The following is a 23596-nucleotide window of genomic DNA, read 5'->3' as shown; positions in this document are numbered from 1 at the left end:
TAGAAATGTATTAAAAATAAATACAGAAATACCTAAGTATAAGTATTCAGACCCTTTGCTATGAGACTCGAAATGGAGCTCAGGTGCATCCTGTTTCCATTGATCACCCTTGAGATGTTCCTACAACTTGATTGGAGTCCACCTGTGTTATATTCAATTGATTGGACATGATTTGGAAAGGAACACAGCTGTCTATATTAGATCCCACAGTTGACAGTACATGTCAGAGCAAAAACCAAGTCAAGAGATCGAAAGAATTGTCCATAGAGCTCAGAGACAGGAATGTGTCAATGCACCAATCTGGGGAATGGTACCAAAACATTTCTGCAGCAATGAAGGTCCCCAAGAACACAGTGGCCGCTATCATTCTTAAATGGAAGAAGTTTGGAACCACCAAGACTCTTCCTAGACCTGGCCGCCCGGCCAAACTGAGCAATCGAGGGAGAAGGGCCTTGGTCAGAGAGGTGACCAAGTACCTGAAGGTCACTCTGACAGAGCTCCAGAGTTCCTCTCTGGTGATGGGAGAACCTTTCAAAGGGACAAATATCTTTGCAGCACTCCAACAATCAGGCCTTTATGGTAGAGTGGCTAGACGGAAGCCACTCCTCAGTAAAAGGCACATGACAGCCCGCTTGGAGTTTGCCAAAAAAAGGACTCTCAGACCATGAGAAACAAGAATCTCTGGTCTGATGAAACCAAAATTGAACTCTTTGGCCTCAATGCCAAGCGTCACATCTGGAGGAAACCTGGCACTATGGTGAAGCATGGTGGTGGCAGCATCATGCTGTCGGGATGTTTTTCAGCACCAGGGACTGGGAGACTAGCCAGGATCGAGGGAAAGATGAACGGAGCATTGTACAGAGAGATCTTTGATGAAATCCTGCTCCAGAGCGCTCAGGACCTCAGACTGAGGCAACAGTTCACCTTCCAACAGGACAATGACCCTAAGCACACAGCCAAGACAACACAGGAGTGACTTCGGGACAAGTCTCTGAATGTCCTTGAGTGGCCCAGCCAGAGCCCGGACTTGAACCCGATCGAACATCTCTGGAGAGACCTTAAAAAAACTGTCCAGTGATGCTCCCCTTCAAACCTGAAAGAGCTTGAGAGGATCTGCAGAAAATGATACAGGTGTGCCTTGTAGAGTCATACCCAAGAAGACTTGAGGCTGTAATCGCTGCCAAACGTGCCTCAACAAATTATTACATTTACATTTACATTTAAGTCATTTAGCAGACGCTCTTATCCAGAGCGACTTACAAAGTTGGTAAAAACCCTAGACACTGAGTCCAAGTTGGTAAAAATCCTACACACTAGGTCCAAGTTGGTAAAAACCCTACACACTAAGTCCAAGTTGGTAAAAACTCTACACACTAATTCCAAGTTGGTAAAAACCCTACACACTAAGTCCAAGTTGGTAAAAACTCTACACACTAATTCCAAGTTGGTAAAAATCCTACACACTAAGTCCAAGTTGGTAAAAACCCTACACACTAAGTCCAAGTTGGTAAAAACTCTACACACTAAGTCCAAGTTGGTAAAAACCCCACACACTAAGTCCAAGTTGGTAAAAACCCTACACACTAAGTCCAAGTTGGTTAAATCCCTAGACACTAAGTCCAAGTTGGTAAAACCCTACACACTAAGTCCAAGTTGGTAAAAACCCCACACACTAAGTCCAAGTTGGTAAAAACCCTACACACTAAGTCCAAGTTGGTGAAAACCCTAGACACTAAGTCCAGGTTGGTAAAAAACCCACACACTAAGTCCAAGTTGGTAAAAACCCCACACACTAAGTCCAAGTTGGTAAAAACCCTACACACTAAGTCCAAGTTGGTAAAAACCCTACACACTAAGTCCAAGTTGGTAAAAACCCTAGACACTAAGTCCAAGTTGGTAAAATCCCTACACACATAGTCCAAGATGGTAAAAACCCTACACACTAAGTCCAAGTTGGTTAAAACCCTACACACTAAGTCCAAGTTGGTAAATACCCTACACACTAAGTCCAAGTTGCTAAAAACCCTACACACTAAGTCCAAGTTGGTGAAAACCCTAGACACTAAGTCCAAGTTGGTAAAAACCCTACACACTAAGTCCAAGTTGGTAAAAATCCTACACACTAAGTCCAAGTTGGTAAAAACCCTACACACTAAGTCCAAGTTGGTAAAAACCCTACACACTAAGTCCAAGTTGGTAAAAACTCTACACACTAAGTCCAAGTTGGTAAAAACCCTACACACTAAGTCCAAGTTGGTAAAGTCGTTTCAACCGCAGAGACGTGGATCCTATACTGAAGAACCATGTCCTTAGTAACTAAACGTACTAACTGTAAAGTACCATATACTTACTGTAGGCTACATATATTATGATGATTTGAATAATGGCACCTGCTAAAGGTAAAGTACCATATTATCATTAATTGTATGAAACCTGGTAATTACTGTCTATAACACATACGGCAGAACAGAACACCCATGGTACAATGTCTTTTGGCCTACCAGGGTCTTCCTCAGGCAGCGTTGCCATGGCGCCAGTCAATCAGGGGACAGGGATGTGGTGGTTGTCCTGGGCAACCAGATAGATGGCGGGCGAAAGAGGGGCAGAATGTCCTCAGACAGACAGTGATTCAGGCGGTGACCAAACACACACACCACACACACACACACACACACACACACACACACACACACACACACACACACACACACACACACACACACACACACACACACACACACACACACACACACACACACACACACACACACACACACACACACACACACACACACACACACACACACACAGGTTGAGCAAACAACCAGAGTTGGAAGAACACTCAGAGCCAGCGTGCTGCTCCATTAATACCCTTCTGCACAAACACACACACACACACACACACACACACCACACACACACACACACACACACACACACACACACACACACACACCATCTTCTGCCCCGGAACACATGCAGGTAGACAGAGATATACTGCTGTATTCAGATTCAGGTCACTCATCCCATCTCTCTCTTCTGCCCATATCTGACCATTTCTCTAACTATTTAAAGTTTCAAACAACATTACACACATCATCTTCACTTAACGTTGCTTATTACAATTCAACACAACTACTATGTAACAATTACACGACTATACCACAGCTATAACACAACTAACTACAACAACAGCATTTATACAGTAGCTTTACCAACACTGAGTGGTGCAACAGGTCAAATGAGAAGTAGCTGTCTGATATACTGTAGATACAACAGTCTTCTGATGACTTCTAATATAAATGTAGCCTTATGATTACAGAACAGAATATAGACAGATCATAAATCTCTGTCATACAAACGTAGTTTAATTTCTATCTGCAATATGTTGTGAATTGAATAAGCGTCATGCAGCGCAATAGGTAAATGTACTACACCGGAGTTTATTGTCAGGCCAATATAGTGAAGATAACTGTGTACACTGTGTGTAGTATTTACTAAGGCATAACGTTTCGGTACTGTACACACAGTAGCCCTCAATTATCCAAACCAACATGCACAATTTCACACTCTTTTCTACAATCGTATGGTAAGTGAGAGACAGTGTGAGGGAGTCTCTTCAACGATCCTACTTGAGCCTCCTACACTCCCGTGACAAGATGTTGTCCTACTTCAGGAGTGTGTTCTACTGTCAGGTAAGTTAATTACCACACATAACCCCAATTGCTCTGGATAAGAATGTCTGCTAAATGACTTAAATGTAAATGTGAATAACAAAGCCCTGTGCTCCAGCCCAGTGTCCCCTGTCTAAATATAAACCCTTACTTTAATAATAAAGGCAGGGTGGAGTGGACCTGTCAATAATTAAGTGGCTCTTTTCTGATGAGAGAAGAGAGACTCATTTAAAGTGTGTCTGTGTAAAGTGGACCACGACAGCTGTTAGTCAGTCAGTAAGTCTGTCAGTCTGTCAGGTGGAAGGAACTCCACCATCCTCTTTGCTTTAGCTTAGTTATAGGTTATCATACAGTTTCAGTTTGAGTTGTTTCATGGAAAAAGTTCAACTTAATACACTGAAAACAAATCTCCATAATTTGAAAGTAAAAGTCTATTAAGCTATGCAAGTCTATTTTAGCACATAGGCTACGTATAGACAGGCTAGGTTATAATAGCGCTCCAACTGTCTCAAAACAAAACCGCTACCTGTAGATCCATCAACAATGCGGGATGCTTTCCACAGCTCACAATGCTTTCCACAGTTTATTTTCAATATATGTTCTATTCTATTCTATGGTCAAATGTTGCATAAAATGACTGAATATGTGACATTCAGAATCATGCGTGCTGGTTATCAAAGTCAAACTGTGTGTTATTAGTTGATATTGCCTTCCATAAAAGCAACATGGACTAGGCTACCGATACAACACCACAAGAAAGACGCACGATAGCGCACACTACAAAATTATGTAGCCTATGCCTCCAAAACATGAATCAAGTCGAGACAGGCACCAGACATATAAACAGACGTGTCTTTTCTTACCTTGCTTCTGAGCTGTCCGGAGGTCGACACTTTCCGAATGAGTTTCTGCGGGCCTTCTTGTTCTCCCTCGCTGTCTGACGACTCATCCACGGCCCCGGAGCCCCCGACAGCCCCTACCACATGGGCATGGATCCCCGCTGTCGAATGGCCTTTCTCCGGCTCCTGTTGGGAGAAAGGATAAGACCAGTCGGAGTTAGTCTTCCCCCGGTCAGCCGCTCCCTTCCTCTCCGGGATGCGAGAGCTGGACAGCGGTTGAAAAGCGTCTTTCCTCGCCGTCATCTCCTCCCGCTTCTCAAACCTATAACTGGCGCTATAAGAACCGAGATCTATCCAAGAACATACGTCCGCGGCTGAGCTCATGGGGATGTAGCATGTCTCGGTGCTGTGGGGTTTACTAGGGTAAAGCTTGGTTCAGGATGTGTTTATGGTTCCAGCCTACATGCTCAGATCAGACTGAGGCTAAAGACCGCCTAGGCTCAGTAGGCTGCCCTCCTTACACACAGCTACAGATGCACCACCAGCCAACAACCAGTGGACATCGCCATGGAAGGCCCTAGCGGCCGCAACAGAAGCAGTCCAGCGGGTAGCATACTGTAACTGTAACCGATTGAAAAGCCCACTCAAAAATATGAGCAAATGGAACAGCCAAACTACTCGGACAATGTAACTATTCATTTTAGCCTATACACAGGAACACAATGATATATAAATTGCCTATTTTCCAGATTGTGGCTAAGTATAATGATATGGATGTTATATTAATTCTAAAAAGGCATGTACGATAATGAAAACAATATGTCCAACACCAACACAACACAACACTATTTCACGTTTATAATAGGCCTACATATTGTCAACCACTATCGAGTCTGAAGCAAAGATGATGCAAAGTAGCCTTTACGGGATGGGAGGGTATTCCTTTCAAACTGGAAAATGTAGCCTACAGGTTACATTACAATGGTTTTGCGATTGTAGAGAAACCATCCCATTGCTCAGGCTAAATGACACTGGATACTTTGCGACAATGTAACAAGAGAAGCCATGCATAGTCTCACGAAATGTGTGACTTAAAAACAAAATACATAGAAAAGGCTATTCACATCGAAAGTGTCTGATTTGTTATTAAATCGTATATAATGCCGTATCTTTATAAGGCTACATTGGTTTAATGTGAACATACAATTAATCACTTGAATAGCAACTTCACACATAGACAGCTAACTAGCCTAATGAGATACATTTCCGTGTTTCTAACGATTAACTTTGTTAATCATCAATCTGACTGTTCTATTGTTTTTGTTTTTTTACAGCAAATTACAATTGGGGTTGATCTTCCGAAAATGACTGATCGGGATGGTGACTAGAAAATATTTAGAAATGATTCTAAAGTGGGATAAAAACGTCAGTCTTTTTCTCTTTTTCTCTTTAGGCTCCTAGCCAAAACGAAAGATCTATATCCACTATCATATTTCACTAGAAATCCTTAGTTCCTTTAAATAAACTACCAACCAGTTCCTCCCACGCAGGGCTGCGAGTATAACGGTAGACGTCTTCCATAGTGCCTCTCAGTCCGCTCCCGGAAACCAGTCTAGGAATAGTCTAAGATTCTGTCTGGTAGGTTAGCCTACCGTAAACCCGGGCATATGGTTTGAGAAACCGGGCATATGGTTTGAGGTCCGGAATCAGATAGGCTATAATTCCGTGTTGCCTACTACTCCACTCGACCATCTCTCCAATCATCTCTCTGCCTTTTCCCTCGCCATTCATTCAAGGGCTGAGCCTCGTCGCCACGTGATAAATGTCAAACCGGTACAGTATATGGCACCGGGGAGCTCCGAAGGGAGTACGGAGGGAGAATGCGGCTGGGGTTAATGCTCATAACCCCATTTGATTCGAATAGGCCTACACTGCCTTAATCGAATTTTGGCTGAATTTGATCCACTCTCTCACAAATTACGAATGCAATGATTATGGATAGACTACACAGTCGTTTCATTTAAACATTTTTTTTTGCCACTTTGCCACTTCAGCATGCTTTTGTGGCCCAGTTGATACCACTTCAGGGCTATGTACTAGAAGGTTGAGGGTTAGTCGACCACCACAGACGAGCTCACTCTGTCTGCCTGTTTCATTACACTACGATCAGACTGGCTGCAGTCAACGACCAGCTAGGGGGAACACCACCTCTATAAATAGACTATGTCAATCTGGACAAACAGAAAATAGACCCCTCCCTACCTTGTAGTCTTACCCAGTATAGATGGCTTGGCTTGACAATCTCTCAATGTCATTAAACTTGTTCTTGTTTTGTAACAGATGTCTCTTTTCATTCCTCAATTGGCTGCTGCATTTTGGATTGATTGATTTTATTTTTCATTAAAGAAAATATATTTTCAAAGCTTTTTTTACAGTGACAGACACATTACAGAGATACAGACAGAATAACATAGATACAGACACAATAACATAGATACAGACACAATAACATAGATACAGACACATTACAGAGATACAGACACATTACAGAGATACAGAGAGAATAACAGAGATACAGATACAATAACATAGATACAGACACATTACAGCGATACAGACACATTACATAGATACAGACACATTACATAGATACAGACACATTACATAGATACAGACACATTACAGAGATACAGACACATTACAGAGATACAGACACATTACATAGATACAGACACATTACATAGATACAGACACATTGCAACGATACAGACACAATAACATAGATACAGACACATTACACAGATACTGTCACGTCCTGACCATAGAAAGCTTTTATTTTCTATGGTAGAGTAGGTCAGGGCGTGACAGGTTTTGTCTAGTTTAAATTTTCTATGTTGTGTGGTTCTAGTTTCTGGTTTTCTATGTTTTTTTGGGGGGGTGATCTCCAATTAGAGGCAGCTGGTCATCGTTGTCTCTAATTGGGGATCATATTTAGTAGTTGTTTTTTCCACCTGGGTTTGTGGGAGATATATTTTGAGTTAGTGTATGTTGCACTGCTTCGTCACGGTTTGTTGTTTTGTTCATTAGTTTATTTGTATGTCTTGCATAGTTTCACAGTTATAATAAAATGTGGAACGATACACACGCTGCGCTTTGGTCCGTTCCTTCATACGACAAACGTGACAGATACAGACACATTTCATAGATACAGACACATTACATAGATACAGACACATTACAGCGATACAGACACATCACAGAGATACAGACACAATAACAGATACAGACACAATAACAGAGATACAGACACATTACAGCCATACAGATACATTACAGCGATACAGACACATCACAAAGATACAGAGATACAGACACATTACATAGGTACAGACACATTACATAGATACAGACACATTACATAGATATAGACACAATACATAGATATAGACACAATACAGAGATACAGACACAATACAGAGATACAGACACAATACAGAGATCGATTGGGGTGGCAGGTAGCCAAGTGGTTAGATAAAGGTTCAATTAAAAAATAGAGATGAAAACATGCTCAACCTCCAGATGAGTATGAGGGGGGAGTTTATGTACAATTCTTAAAAGCTTGTTTGGCTGGTAGCTTATTCTTTAGAAGTTTTGGGGCTGCTGGTGAACAATGATGTGCAGGCACAATCAAAGTGAGGATGTCTTTAGGATGTCTATAGCTACACTACATGGTCAAAAGTATGTGGACACATGCTTGTCGAACATCTCATTCCAAAATCATGGGCATTAATATGGAGATGGTCCCTCCCTTGGTGCTATAACAGCCTCCACTCTTCTGGGAAGGCTTTCCACTAAATGTTGGAACATTGCTACTGGGACTTGCTTCCATTCATCCATAAAAGCATTAGTGAGGTAGGGCACTGATGTTGGGCGATTAGGCCTGGCTCGCAGTCGGCGTTCCAATTCATCCCAAAGGTGTTTGATGGGGTTGGGGTCAGGGATCTGTGTAGGCCAGTCAAGTTCTTCCACATCGATCTCGACAAACCATTTCTGTATGAACCTCGGTTTGTGCAAGGGGGCATTGCCATGTTGGAACAGGAAAGGTCCTTCCCCAAACTGTTGCCACAAAGTTGGAAGCACAGAATCATATAGAATGTCATTCACTGTATGCTGTAGTGTTAAGATTTCTCTTCACTGGAACTAAGGGCCCTAGCCCGAACCCCGAAAACAGCCCCAGACCATTATTACTCCTCCACCAAACTACAGTTGGCACTATGCATTCATGCAGGTAGCGTTCTGCTGGCATCCGCCAAACCCATATTCATCCATGAATGGCCAGATAGTGAAGCGTGATTCATTCCTCCAAAGAACACGTTTCTAATGCGCCATAGTCCAATGGCAGCGGAGTTTACACTACTCCAGCCGATGCTCGGCATTGCGCATGGTGGTCTTATGCTTGTGCTCATTGCTTGTGTGCAGAAATTTGATGAACTGACTTGTTGGAACATCCTATGATGTTCACTGAGCTCTTCAGTACGAGCCATTTTACTGCCAATGTGTGCTTAATTTTGTACACCTGTCAGTAACAGAAATACACCTCTGCTGTTTTCAACCAAGATCTCACTGATCACTGCCTCATTGCCTGCATCCGTAATGGGTCAGCGGTCAAACGACCTCCACTCATCACTGTCAAACGCTCCCTGAAACACTTCAGCGAGCAAGCCTTTCTAATCAACCTGGCCCGGGTATCCTGGAAGGATATTGACCTCATCCCGTCAGTAGAGGATGCCTGGTTATTTTTTTTTAAATGCCTTCCTCAACATCTTAAATAAGCATGCCCCATTCAAGAAATTTAGAACCAGGAACAGATATAGCCCTTGGTTCTCTCCAGACCTGACTGCCCTTAACCAACACAAAAACATCCTGTGGCGTTCTGCATTAGCATCGAACAGACCCCGTGATATGCAACTTTTCAGGGAAGTTAGAAACCAATATACACAGGCAGTTAGAAAAGCCAAGGCTAGCTTTTTCAAGCAGAAATTTGCTTCCTGCAACACAAACTCAAAAAAGTTCTGGGACACTGTAAAGTCCATGGAGAATAAGAGCACCTCCTCCCAGCTGCCCACCGCACTGAGGATAGGAAACTCTGTCACCACCGATAAATCCACTATAATTGAGAATTTCAATAAGCATTTTTCTACGGCTGGCCATGCTTTCCACCTGGTTACCCCTACCCCTGTCAACAGCACTGCACCCCCCACAGCAACTCGCCCAAGCCTTCCCCATTTCTCCTTCTCCCAAATCCAGTCAGCTGATGTTCTGAAAGAGCTGCAAAATCTGGACCCCTACAAATCAGCCGGGCTAGACAATCTGGACCCTTTCTTTCTAAAATTATCTGCCAAAATTGTTGCAACCCCTATTACTAGCCTGTTCAACCTCTCTTTCGTGTTGTCTGAGATTCCCAAAGATTGGAAAGCAGCTACGGTTATCCCCTGTTCAAAGGGGGGGACACACTTGACCCAAACTGCTATAGACCTATAGCTATCCGACCCTGCCTTTCTAAGGTCTTCGAAGGCCAAGTCAACAAACAGATTACCGACCATTTCGAATCCCACTGCACCTTCTCCGCTATGCAATCTGGTTTCAGAGCTGGTCATGGGTGCACCTCAGCCACGCTCAAGGTCCTAAACGATATTTTAACCACCAGCGATAAGAAACAATACTGTGCAGCCGTATTCATTGACCTGGCCAAGGCTTTCGACTCTGTCAATCACCACATCCTCATCGGCAGACTCAATAGCCTTGGTTTCTCAAATGATTGCCTTGCCTGGTTCACCAACTACTTCTCTGAGTTCAGTGTGTCAAATCGGAGGGCCTGTTGTCCAGACCTCTGGCAGTCTCTATGGGGATGCCACAGGGTTCAATTCTTGGGCCAACTCTCTTCTCTGTATACATCAATGATGTCGCTCTTGCTGCTGGTGAGTCTCTGATCCACCTCTACGCAGACGACACCATTCTGTATTCTTCTGGCCCTTCTTTGGACACTGTGTTAACAACCCTCCAGACGAGCTTCAATGCCATACAACTCTCCTTCCGTGGCCTCCAACTGCTCTTAAATACAAGTAAAACTGACCGCTGCCTGCACCTGCCCATCCGTCCAGCATCACTACTCTGGACGGTTCTGACTTAGAATATGTGGACAACTACAAATACCTAGGTGTCTGGTTAGATTGTAAACTCTCCTTCCAGACTCACATCAAACATCTCCAATCCAAAGTTAAATCTAGAATTGGCTTCCTATTTCACAACAAAGCATCCTTCACTCACGCTGCCAAACAAACCCTTGTAAAACTGACCATTCTACCGATCCTCGACTTCGGCGATGTCATTTACAAAATAGCCTCCAATGCCCTACCCAATAAATTGGATGCAGTCTATCACAGTGCCATCCGTTTTGTCACCAAAGCCCCATATACTACACACCACTGCGACCTGTACGCTCTCGTTGGCTGGCCCTCGCTTCATACACGTCGCCAAACCCACAGGCTCCAGGTCATCTACAAGACTCTGCTAGGTAAAGTCCCCCCTTATCTCATCTCACTGGTCACTATAGCAGCACCCACCTGTAGCACGGGCTCCAGCAGGTATATCTCTCTGGTTACCCACAAAGCCAATTCCTCCTTCGGCCGCCTCTCCTTCCAGTTCTCTGCTGCCAATGACTGGAACGAACTACAAAAATCTCTGAAACTGGAAACACTTATCTCCCTCACTAGCTTTAAGCACCAGCTGTCAGAGCAGCTCACAGATTACTGCACCTGTACATAGCCCATCTATAATTTAGCCCAAACAACTACCTCTTCCCCTACTGTATTTATTTATTTATTTATTTATTTATTTATTTATTTTGCTCCTTTGCACCCCATTATTTCTATTTCTACTTTGCACTTTCTTCCACTGCAAATCTACCATTCCAGTGTTTTACTTACTATATTGTATTTACTTCGCCACCATGGCCTTTTTTGCCTTTACGTCCCTTATCTCACCTCATTTGCTCACATTGTATATAGACTTATTTTTCTACTGTATTATTGACTGTATGTTTGTTTTACTCCATGTGTAACTCTGTGTTGTTGTATGCGTCGAACTGCTTTGCTTTATCTGTCATGCTCTGACCTAGGAGAGCTGCGTTTTCTCTGTTTGGTTAGGTCAGGGTGTGATAGGTGGGTGGGCATTCTATGTTTTGTTTTCTATGTTTTGGCCGGTTATAGTTTCCAATCAGAGGCAGCTGTCTATCGTTGTCTCTGATTGGACGCCATACTTAGGCAGCCTGTTTTTCTCTTTGTTTTTGTGGGTAGTTGCTTTCTGTTTAGTTTGTTAACCTGATGGAACTGTTGGCTGTCATTTTGTTATTTTGTCTGGTGTTCGTTTTTTCATAAAAATATTTAACAATGAGCACTCTACACGCTGCGCCTTGGTCCCCTTTATACAACCCTTGTTACATTATCTTGGCCAGGTCGCAATTGTAAATGAGAACTTGTTCTCAACTTGCCTACCTGGTTAAATAAAGGTTGGATAAATAAATAAAAACAGGGGGTGGCTGAAATAGCCGAATTGACTAATTTGAAATAGTTGTCCACATACTTTTGGCCATGCGGTGTAGGTTTCCATCCAATTAGTGACACATTTTCTTGTGAATATTCAAAAATATTCATAAGAACAATATGCCATTTCAAAGTTTCCTTTAGAAAAATTTGGCGCAGGACAACATGACAGGGAAGATTTAAATTTACTGGACATTTGAGAAATTTAATGGACATCCATTATGCATTCAGATCCAACCTGGCACAGCCAGCACCATCAATAAACGAGGGATGTTGAGCCACATTTATGTGTCCTTAAAAACAATCTATAACAAGTTACAAAAACACTATTCCTTGTGTTTAGATGTGTACTGTAGCATATGCAAAACAGTCATAGCCTACTTTTAGGGAAGTAGCCCAAAACGGGGTTATGCTGCTTTCCTTAAACAAGTTCCACTTCACGTTTCAGCTGTCATAGATTTGAGCACTACATATATCAGAGCATTGCATTCAAAGGACTACAGTATAGGCTTAGTTGTCCGCTGTTGTCCGTTTTGAACAATATATATATAATGCCTATATAAAGGAAGTGAAGCTCAGGCCTAACCCCAGAGAGATAGAGACATGCAGATGGCATACTACGACAACAACATGCATTTCTGTCTGTCAAATGGCTACTGCGTCTGCTATACAGATAAAGAGTGCATTTGGAAAGTATTCAGACCCGTTGACTTTTTCAACATTTTGTTTACATTACAACCTTATTCTAAAACGGATTAAATACACGTTTTCCTTATCAATCTTCACACAATACCCCATAATGACAAACCAAAGCGAAAACAGGTTTTTAGAAATTTTTTCAAATGTATATATATATATATCTCAGTCCCAGCTTTGATTTACAGTAAATAAGGTGTTTCTTTATATATATATACAAAATCCTTATTTACTGTAAATCAAACCTGGAACCAAGAGACAGCTGTTTTTCAAGGAAAGTTGTGCTTTCCATCTAAGAAATAGGGTGAAAAAGTTTGCAGGAAATGTGTAAAACAGATATATGTATAGTAGGCTAGCCTAGGCCAAACTGAAAACTGAAGCATCAAATATAGATGACTTCATATAACTGCATATAATATTATGCCCAAGTAGGCAACCTCACCACAAGGTGAATAGCCTTCAACAATATTATCTGTGGCCTGTAGCTTGGTCTCAGCACACTGCCGTACTTTTCCCCCACACAAAAATTTGGTCAGAGAGCTGTTTATACACTATACTATAGCTCCATCTTAAACCTGGAAGATTCCAACAGCCAGGAAATTGATAGATGTTTTAAATATGAATATTATGGTAGTACCTGTAACGATGTGAACTGAGAGTCGGGAAGCAAGTTCAGGGAGTGAGTGTTTTAATAAAATAAATGGAACATAATAGAAAATAAGAACAACTAACAGCATACAGACATGGAACTGAAACAGAAACAATGACACCTGGGGAAGGAACCAAAGGGAGTGAAATATATAGGGAAGTTAATCAGGGAGGTGATGGAGTCTAGGTGAGTCTAATGACGTGCAGGTGCACGTAACAACGGTGACAGGTGTGCGTAACGATGGTGACAGGTGTGCGCCATAATGAGCAGCCTGGTGACCTAGAGGCCGGAGAGGGAGCACACGTGACAGTACCTATTATTTAAAATTCTGCTATATGAATTTGTAAACGTTAAATCGATATCAAAATGCTAAGCATTTACACAGTTTCCATGAACTGAAACTATACCACACTCTTTGAGGCCAGAGTACGCTTGCACCCACAAATTCAATGGACAATAAAGATTTCTGATCTATTCTTACAATAAAAAAAAATGTCTGCCTTGCAGCTTGGAATTAGCCTAGGGACAGATCGAAATTTACTGGACGAGGGGTGGTCCAAAACAAGGGAGGGCTGTCAAACGTTTTTTTTTTTTTTTGAGGAGGGTTGTGTGGGTTTTTGGGGCGCACATGGAGGGTTGTGCGTTTTGTCCTTGCTCGTATTTTCCATATAAACATTGGTTTGACTTTCTTTTGATATTACCCTAATAAAGATTAGAAATGTTTGTGAAGGTTTGTTATTTAGCCTTAGCTACTGTAGACCTATGATATGAAGGCAGTGATATTACCCTATTACGCACCGGCACTTCAACGGACTCCGACAGTTGAACTTGAGGTGAGGAAGACTGTTTCAGGTCTACCAGTTACTCCTATAATGTAACAATATAATGCTTATCTTTAAACAAAATATTCAGATTGAAAATGAACAAATTACCCTCCTTCTGTACAGTGCGTCCGGAAAGTATTCAGACTCCTTGACTTTTTTGTTACATTACAGCCTTATTCTAAAATGGATTAAAAATGTTATTTTTACTCCTTTTTCATGATATCCAATTGGTAGTTTTAACTTGCTGCAACTCCCGTATGGACTCGGGAGAGGCAAAGGTCCTGCAGGGTCGTGTTTCGGTCTCTAGTGACACCTCAAGCACGGCAATGCAGTGCCTTAGACCACTGTGCCACTCGGGAGGCCCCTAGATAACATTTTCCCTCATCAATCTAGACACAATAAACTATCATGACAAATCAAAAACAGGTTTTTAGAAAATGTTTTAAATTTATAAAAAACAAAACCCAGAAATATCACAATGTCACATTTTCAGACCCTTCACTCAGTACTATGTTGAAGCACCGTTGGCAGCGAAGCCTCAAGTCTTATTGGGTATGACGCTACAAGCTTGGCACACCTGTATTTGGGGAGTTTCTCCCATTCTTCTCTGCAGATCCTCTCAAGCTCTGTCAGGTTGGATGGGGAGCGTCGCTGCACAGCCATTTTCAGGTCTCTCCAGAGATGTTCGATTGCGTTTAAGTCCGGGTTCTGGTTGGGCCACTCAAGGACATTCAGAGATTTGTCCCGAAACCAGGGTTGTTGTCCTGTTGAAGGCGAACCTTCGCCCCAGTCTGAGGTCCTGAGTGCTCTGGAGTAGGTATTCATCAAAGATCTCTCTGTAATTTGCTCCGTTCATCTCTCCCAGTCCCTGCCTATGAAAAATATCCCCACAGCATGATGGTGCCACCACCATGCTACACCATAGGGATGGTGCCAGGTTTCCTCCAGATATGATGCTTGGTATTCATGCCAAAGAGTCCAATCTTGGTTTCATCAGACCAGAGAATATTGTTTCTAATGGTCTGAGTCTTTTATGTGGCTTTTGGCAAAATCCAAGCTGGCTGTCATTTTCCTTTTAGTGAAGAGTGTCTTCCGTCTGGCCACTCTACCATAAAGGCCTGATTGGTGGAGTGCAGAGATGGTTGTCCTTCGGGAAGGTTCTCCCATCTCCACAGAGGAACGCTGGAGCTCTGTCAGAGTGACTATCACATTCTTTATCACCGCCCTGACCAAGGCCCTTCTCCCCCGATTGCTCAGTTTGGCCGGACGGCCAGCTCTAGGAAGATTCTTGGTGGTTCCAAACTTCTTCCATTTAAGAATGATGGAGGCCACTGTGTTCTTGGGGACCTTCAATACTGCAGAATTGTTTTAGTACCCTTCCCCAGATCTGTGCCTCGACACTATCCTGTCTCGGAGCTCTACGGACAATTCTTTCGACCTCATGGCTTGTTTTTTGCTCTGACATGCACTGTCAACTGTGGAACCTTATATAGACAGGTGTGTGCCTTTCCAAATCATGTCCAATCAATTGAATTTAGCACATGTGGACTCCAATCAAGCTGTAGGAACATCTGAAGGATGAACAATGGAAACAGGATGCCCCTGAGCTCAATTTCGAGTCTCGTAGCAAAGGGTCTAAATACATATGTAAATAAGGTATTTGTTTATGATTCTAAAGACCTGTTTTTGCTTTGTCATTATGGGTTATTGTTTGAAGATTGATAGAATAAGGCTGTAACGTAACAACATTTTGAAAAAGTCAACAGGGCTGAATACTTTCCGAATGCACTGTAACATGCTTAACTTCATTGAACAACTCATATTGGTTCTAATTTCTGTCCATTGTTGGTTACTTCACATATTACTTTTGAGTGGCCTCATTCACTGTATTGAACACAATGATTCTCCTCTGTGGGCAAGGTGGCACAAAGGATAGATCTCCTACCAGCTGAAAACACCCAGGAACCCACAGCTAGTGCCCATCAATCACAATATATAGCACAAGTTAGATACAGTATATGCTTTACCTACAGTGCAATGTATTTCTGTGTGTGTGTGTGTGTGAGAGAGAGAGAGAGAGAGAGAGAGAGAGAGAGAGAGAGAGAGAGAGAGAGAGAGAGAGAATGACTGAGGCATTGAATTTTGCTTGTGCGTGTATGTTTGTGTGTGACAGTGTAGGAGACCCTGCCGCAAATTGTGGTCCAGTACCTGCATTGGATCGTGCAGAAGTGTCTGTTGGGTCAGGACGTGTTTCTCATCGGACCCCCGGACCCCGCCATGCAAAACCTGCTGAACACACACAGTAGTTGCCCAACCTTAGTGCAAATTTCAACAGTAGCATAGCAGTATAGTTGTTATAACCATGTAATAAACTAGAAAGACCTATGTGATGACTAATTACTATTGGTACAAGTGTACACTGTAAAGCATTGTTTAGTGTTCCAAAGTGTTATGGAGTGCTCTAGAATAAGGAAGTGTTCTAAAGTGTTATGGAGTGCTCTAGAATATGGAAGTGTTCTAAAGTGTTATGGAGTGCTCTAGAATAAGGACGTGTTCTAAAGTGTTACGGAGTGCTCTAGAATTAGGAAGTGTTCTAAAGTGTTATGGAGTGCTCTAGAATAAGGAAGTGTTCTAAAGTGTTATGGAGTGCTCTAGAATAAGGAAGTGTTCTAAAGTGTTATGGAGTGCTCTAGAATTAGGAAGTGTTCTAAAGTGTTGTGGAGTGCTCTAGAATTAGGAAGTGTTCTAAAGCATTGTATTGTCTTCTCTGGTTGGCCAGGAGTTGACTAAGAGAGAGGTGGAGTATGGTCCAAAGACATCAGAGAGACAGACCTCAAACAGCAGAGAGAGATACGATCTGGGACAGCCTTCTACATAGACCAGGTGAATACCGTTCATCTGTCCATCCATCCGTCCGTCTGTCCATGTGCACTATGTAGCTGTCAGTGTAAAGTTCTGAAAAGGTGGTTTAAAACATTGGTGAGATATGTGTGTGTGGACATTAGGAAATGTTGTCTTTGTCAATGCAGCAAAATACTGTTTTTACGCTTTCTTGTTTAAAACAGCTCTCCTTTGTTGTCTTCAAAAAGCTTTTTTCCCAATATGAACACCTCATTGATCAAAGCTCTACTCCAGCAGCACTAACTAACGTTCCTAATTACTGGTTAGATATGCCGCTGTCAATATAAAGACCCTTTCCTGGTTGGTTCATTAGTGGCTTGGTTCTCCAGTAACAATCTAGCCTAATGATCAATTAGATCCACTAAGACATAGTACATTATGTGAGCTGATGAAATAGCGACCAGATACATCAGGGATCACAAAGTAGGATCAATGAGTTGGTAATTTAACGTCCCTCAATATTTGTAAATAACTACTCGTGGCTGGACAGGATTAGTGTCTCCACCACCTTTCCTCAACCGCTTCCCCACTGGCCAACATCCATCCCACCACACAGAAAACAGGTGTCCATTGTTCCCATGGCAACAGGTGCTGAATAGAAGCCTCATTACGCATTGAGCTAATTGATGTCAATATTATTCACAAATTTGTAATTTACTTTAGCAATGGCTGTTTTGGCTAGATGTGTGTGTGTGTGTGTGTCTCTCTCTGTGTGTGTGTGTGTGTGTGTGTGTGTGTGTGTGTGTGTGTGTGTGTGTGTGTGTGTGTGGGGGGGGTACTATCAAAAGACTGTGTATGTGAACTAGGGCATCAGAGTGTTCCTGTGGGCCTTGCGCTCATTCAGACACCTATATTCAGGCTTTGTGTGTCAGTCTCTCTGCTCCCCTCTCTCCTCTTCCCTCACTACCCTCACTAATAAACTCCTGCAATTCAACATCCTTGTAGTTAGGATCTAATACAGAACCAGGCCTGGAAATACAAACTGCCCTGTATACCAGGGATGGGCAACTTTGATGGGGGTTGATGCCACATCCACACACACACACACACACACACACACACACACACACACACACACACACACACACACACACACACACACACACACACACACACACACACACACACACACACACACACACCCCAGCACACACACATCCCAGCTCACACACCCCAGCACACACACCCCAGCACACACACCCTAGCCCACAGACACAAACACACACCCCAACACACACACACACACCAACACACACACACACCCCTGCACACACACCCCAACACACACACACACCAGCACACACACACACCAGCACACACACACCCCATCACACACTCCCCCAGCCCACACACACACCCCAGCACATACACACAAACACACACCCCAGCACACACACACACCCCATCACACACACCCCCAGCACACACACACACCCCAGCACACACACCCCCATTACACACACCCCTCAGCACACACACACACCCCAACACACACACCCCCCATTACACCCACCCCTCAGCACACACACACACCCCAGCACCCCCCCATTACACACACCCTCAGCACACACACACACCCCAGCACACACCCCCCCTTTACACACACCCCTCAGCACACACACACACACCAGCACACCCCCCCCATTACACACACCCCTGAGCACACACACACACCCCAGCACACCCCCCCATTACACACACCCCTCAGCACACACACACACCCCAGCACACACACCCCTCAGCACACACACACACCCCAGCACACACACCCCCATTACACACACCCCTCAGCACACACACACCCCCGGGCACACACACACAAACACACACCCTAGCACACACCCCCACAGCACACACACACCCCCAACACACACACACCCCTCAGCACACACACACACACCAGCACACACCCCCCCCATTACACACACCCCTCAGCACACACACACACCCCAGCACACACACCCCCATTACACACACCCCTCAGCACACACACACCCCCGGCACACACACACAAACATACACCCTAGCACACACCCCCCAGCACACACACACCCCCAACACACACACACCCCTCAGCACACACACACACACCAGCACACACACCCCCCATTACACACACCCCTCAGCACACACACACACCCCAGCACACACACCCCCATTACACACACCCCTCAGCACACACACACACCCCAGCACACACACCCCTCAGCACACACACACACCCCAGCACACACCCCCCCATTACACACACCCCTCAGCACACACACACCCCCGGCACACACACACAAACACACACCCTAGCACACCCCCCCCAGCACACACACACCCCCAACACACACACACACCGCAGCACACACACACACACCACAGCACACACACCCACCCCAACACACACACACACACCCCAACACACACACACCCCAGCACACACCCACCCCAACACACACACACAAACACACCCCAGCACAAGCCTTGCTTGTGGTCTCGCGCCATCTACTCTCCTCGCCGTCCTGCGTCACTTCACATTTTTAACAATTATCTGATTACAGTGTCCTATGGGCTGAAAATAACCAGGGGGTTATATATAGAGTCTTATTTTTCCAGCAATAGATTTTATGGCTGCTCTTTACATGTTAATCTAATTACATGGCTACATCACTCTGTGGTCAGCCCAGACGGCTAAGGTTGCTTGTCTTGGACGTCAGAGCTGTTTGATTTGCCTACACACACACACACAAACACACATGCACACACACACACACACACACACACACACACACACACACACACACACACACACACACACACACACACACACACACACAGACACACACAGGCATGTGTGCACTTGCATATTCATTCACTCACGCATGAGCATGTGTGGGTATGTACACTGAGTACACAAAACATTAAGAACACATGCTCTTTCCATGACATAGACTGCCCAGGTGAATCCAGGTGAAAGCTATGATCCTTTATTGAGATAGGGAGGAGATAGGTTAAAGAAGGATTTTTAAGCCCTGAGACAATTGAGACATGGATTGTGTATGTATGCCATTCAGAGGGTGAATCGGCAAGACCAAGGATTTAAGTACCTTTGAATGGGGTATGTTAGTAGGTGCCAGGCACACCGGTCTGAGTGTGTCAAGAACTACAATGCTGTCACGACTTCCGCCAAAGTCGGTCCCTCTCCTTGTTTAGGTGGTGTTCGGCAGTCGACGTCACCAACCTTCTAGCCATCATTGATCCATTTTTCATTTTCCATTGGTTTTGTCTTGTCTTCCTACACACCTGGTTCCAATCCCATTCATTACATGTTGTGTATTTAACCCTCTGTTTCCCCTCATGTCCTTGTCAGAGATTGTTTGTTTGTATGTAGGTGTGTTATTCGTTCTGGTGTGTGACGGGTTTTGCACCCTATTATTTTATTTTTGTATACTTTGGTTTTCGGAGGTTTTTTGAATTTTTATTAAACAGCTCCGTTTTTACCAAGTTCATTCTCCTGCGCCTGACTTCCCTGCCACCAGCACGCACCGCATTACAAATGCTTCTATTTTTTGTTACACTCAACAGTTTCCCGTGTGTATCAAGAATGGTCACCCACCCAAAGGACATCCAGCCAACTTGACACAACTGTGGGAAGCATTGGAATGGGCTAATATCTCTGTGGAATGCTTTCGACACCATGTAGAGTCCATGTCCCGACAAATTGAAGCTGTTCTGAGGCGAAACGGGGGTACAGGAAGGTGTTCCTAATGTTTTACATTGTCGGTATATAAAGGCAGTTGATTGAGCCCTGTCCCCGACAGCAGAACATCAAAGAGGAGTTCGACTCGTGGAAGATCGTGTGTGAGTGAGGTCTTCCGGGTCATCGCCCTAGAACTTCCTGTCCCCTGGCACATATACCTCCTTTCACAGTCAGAGCAAGAATCCCAGATCAACAAGCCTATCCTACAGGATATATTCATTGCAGATGTGGGTCAGAAAGAGCAACACATTGAGCCACATGGATTTTGTTCTCTCTCTTATGTCTCTTGGACCGCAAAATACACACACACACACACACATTCATGCTAATACTGTACCATATTGAGTAATAACCTCTGTAATACGTGTGGTGTGCTGCCTCTCTGTATCTCAGGCTGTCCCAGCTGCTGTCGTTTGACACCACTCTTGGTTCCCAGGAGTCTTCCAACCTGGGTCTGTCTGATTTCCCTGTGGACCACCTGCCTCCTGCTCTCACAGTACTGGTAATAAAGAGAGAAGGAGGGGGGAGGAAAGAATCGTGAGGAAATTGAGTTGAGTTGATTTTATTAGGATCCCCATTAGCTATTGCACATGATGAGTTATAACATATGTATACAGTACTTGTCAACATTTTGGACACACCTACTCATTCCAGGATTTATGAAATAAAACTATCAAATAATACATACGGAATCATGTAGTAACCAAAAAAGTGTGAAAACAAATCAAAATATATTTTATGTTTGAGATTCATCCCTTGATGCCTTGATGACAGATTTGCGCACTCTTGGCATTCTCTCAACCAGCTTCATAGTTTTGATGTCTTCACTATTATTCTACAATGTAGAAAATAGTAAAAATAAATAAAAACCCTGGAATGAGTAGGTGTGTCCAAACTTTTGACTGGTACTGTATATATTTTATATACATAAAAAAAAAGTTATATATTGGAAAGCAACGAAGAGTTAACAAAAATACTATTTACACTATTCATACATATTCATATTCGCATAGATCTTTAAGAAGATGAGTGGCACTGTGAAACAAGATGTTGTTTTATCTGTTTTTTAGAGCTAAACTTGTTGCCTGATTAACCTCTGGTAACAGATCATTCCATGATGACATGGCTCTATACATAACTGAGTAACAGATCATTCCATGATGACATGGCTCTATACATAACTGAGTAACAGATAATTCCATGATGACATTGCTCTATACACAACTGAGTAACAGATCATTCCATGATGACATGGCTCTATACATAACTGAGTAACCTCTGGTAACAGATCATTCCATGATGACATGGCTCTATACATAACTGAGTAACAGATCATTCCATGATGACATGACTCTATACATAACTGAGTAACAGATCATTCCATGATGACATGGCTCTATACATAACTGAGTAACCTCTGGTAACAGATCATTCCATGATGACATGGCTCTATACATAACTGAGTAACAGATCATTCCATGATGACATGACTCTATACATAACTGAGTAACCTCTGGTAACAGATCATTCCATGATGACATGGCTCTATACATAACTGAGTAACAGATCATTCCATGATGACATGACTCTATACATAACTGAGTAACCTCTGGTAACAGATCATTCCATGATGACATGACTCTATACATAACTGAGCGATGCATTAAATCTGTTTTTGGTTTGGGTAAAGTGAAGAAACCCATAGTGGGGTGTCTGGTGGGGTATGTGCTGTCTCTCTGTCTGTTTGAAGTGTACACAAATAGACTATACAAGTGGTTAGGCATTTTCCAACACACACATTTTTCCTAAAAAGTAGTACATTTCTTGTCAACCCTCAACTATGAAGGATGATCATCTATGTTGTTGATGTTAGTTCTATGTAAGTTACTCCTCTTCACCGTGTTCAATGGTCATACCCTTTATGCACAGCTCCAGTTGAGGAATAGGCCTTAGAGAACACTTTGAACCAAATACAATGATTTTGGTTGTAGATGTACTTACGAACAGTTTATTGCTATCTACCTATTTCCTGAAACTAACTGTAACTCCTTGCTAAGAGTGTCAGGGAGCTCCCTGGCTGTAGGTGCTGATGTGTGGAGTGTGCAATCATCAGCATACATAGTAATTTTAGCTTCTTGTAAGACAAGTGGCAAATCATTTGTAAAAATAGAGAAGAGTAATGTCCCTGAGGCATACCGCAATGTACATATTTTATGTTAGAGAAGCTTCTATTGGAGATGGAGTTAGAGAGGAATGAGGGTGGTGGGCTAGCCTAAGTCTACCTGATTTCCCTGTGGACTACCTGCCTCCTGGTTTTACAGTGCTGGTAAGATGAGGGAGAGAGGGAGGGAGGGAGGTGGAGAGGAGTGAGGGTGTATGGCTAGCCTAAGTCTACCTGATTTCCCTGTGGACCATCTGCTTCCTGGTCTTACAGTACTGGTGAAAGAGAGAGAGAGAGAGAGTAAGAGAGAGAGAGAGAGAGAGAGAGAGAGAGAGAGAGAGAGAGAGAGAGAGAGAGAGTAAAGAGAGAGCAAGAAGAGAGAAAGAGCAAAGAGAGAGCAAGGAAAGATAGACAGAGAGAGCAAAGAGAGAGAGAGAGCAAACATAGAGAGAGCAAAGAGAGAGCAAAGAGAGAGCAGAGAGAGAACAAAGAGAGAGCAAAGA

General features: G+C 43.4%; 1 protein-coding gene across 9 annotated transcripts in view; it reads right to left on the bottom strand.

Moving 5' to 3' along the window:
• LOC106586831 (diacylglycerol kinase eta) overlaps positions 1–6267 on the bottom strand; it is a 161362-nt gene extending 155095 nt beyond the window's left edge. For 6 of the 9 annotated variants that reach the window (XM_014174535.2, XM_014174540.2, XM_014174541.2 and 3 more), the window contains exon 1: positions 4538–5316. In XM_014174535.2, the coding sequence (XP_014030010.1) occupies positions 4538–4897 (360 nt within the window). In that variant the 5' untranslated portion in view covers positions 4898–5316. Of the gene's footprint in view, positions 1–4537; positions 5318–6046 lie in introns of those variants that run through there. The other 3 variants (XM_045707353.1, XM_045707354.1, XM_045707356.1) reach the window with 2 other exon arrangements.
• Positions 6268–23596: the final 17329 nt, after the last annotated feature.

Source organism: Salmo salar, chromosome ssa25 (genome assembly GCF_905237065.1).
Source record: "Salmo salar chromosome ssa25, Ssal_v3.1, whole genome shotgun sequence".
Taxonomy (NCBI): Eukaryota; Metazoa; Chordata; class Actinopteri; order Salmoniformes; family Salmonidae; genus Salmo; species Salmo salar.
The sequence above is the reverse complement of the archived record's forward strand: the minus strand, read 5'-3'. Positions and strand labels throughout refer to the sequence as shown.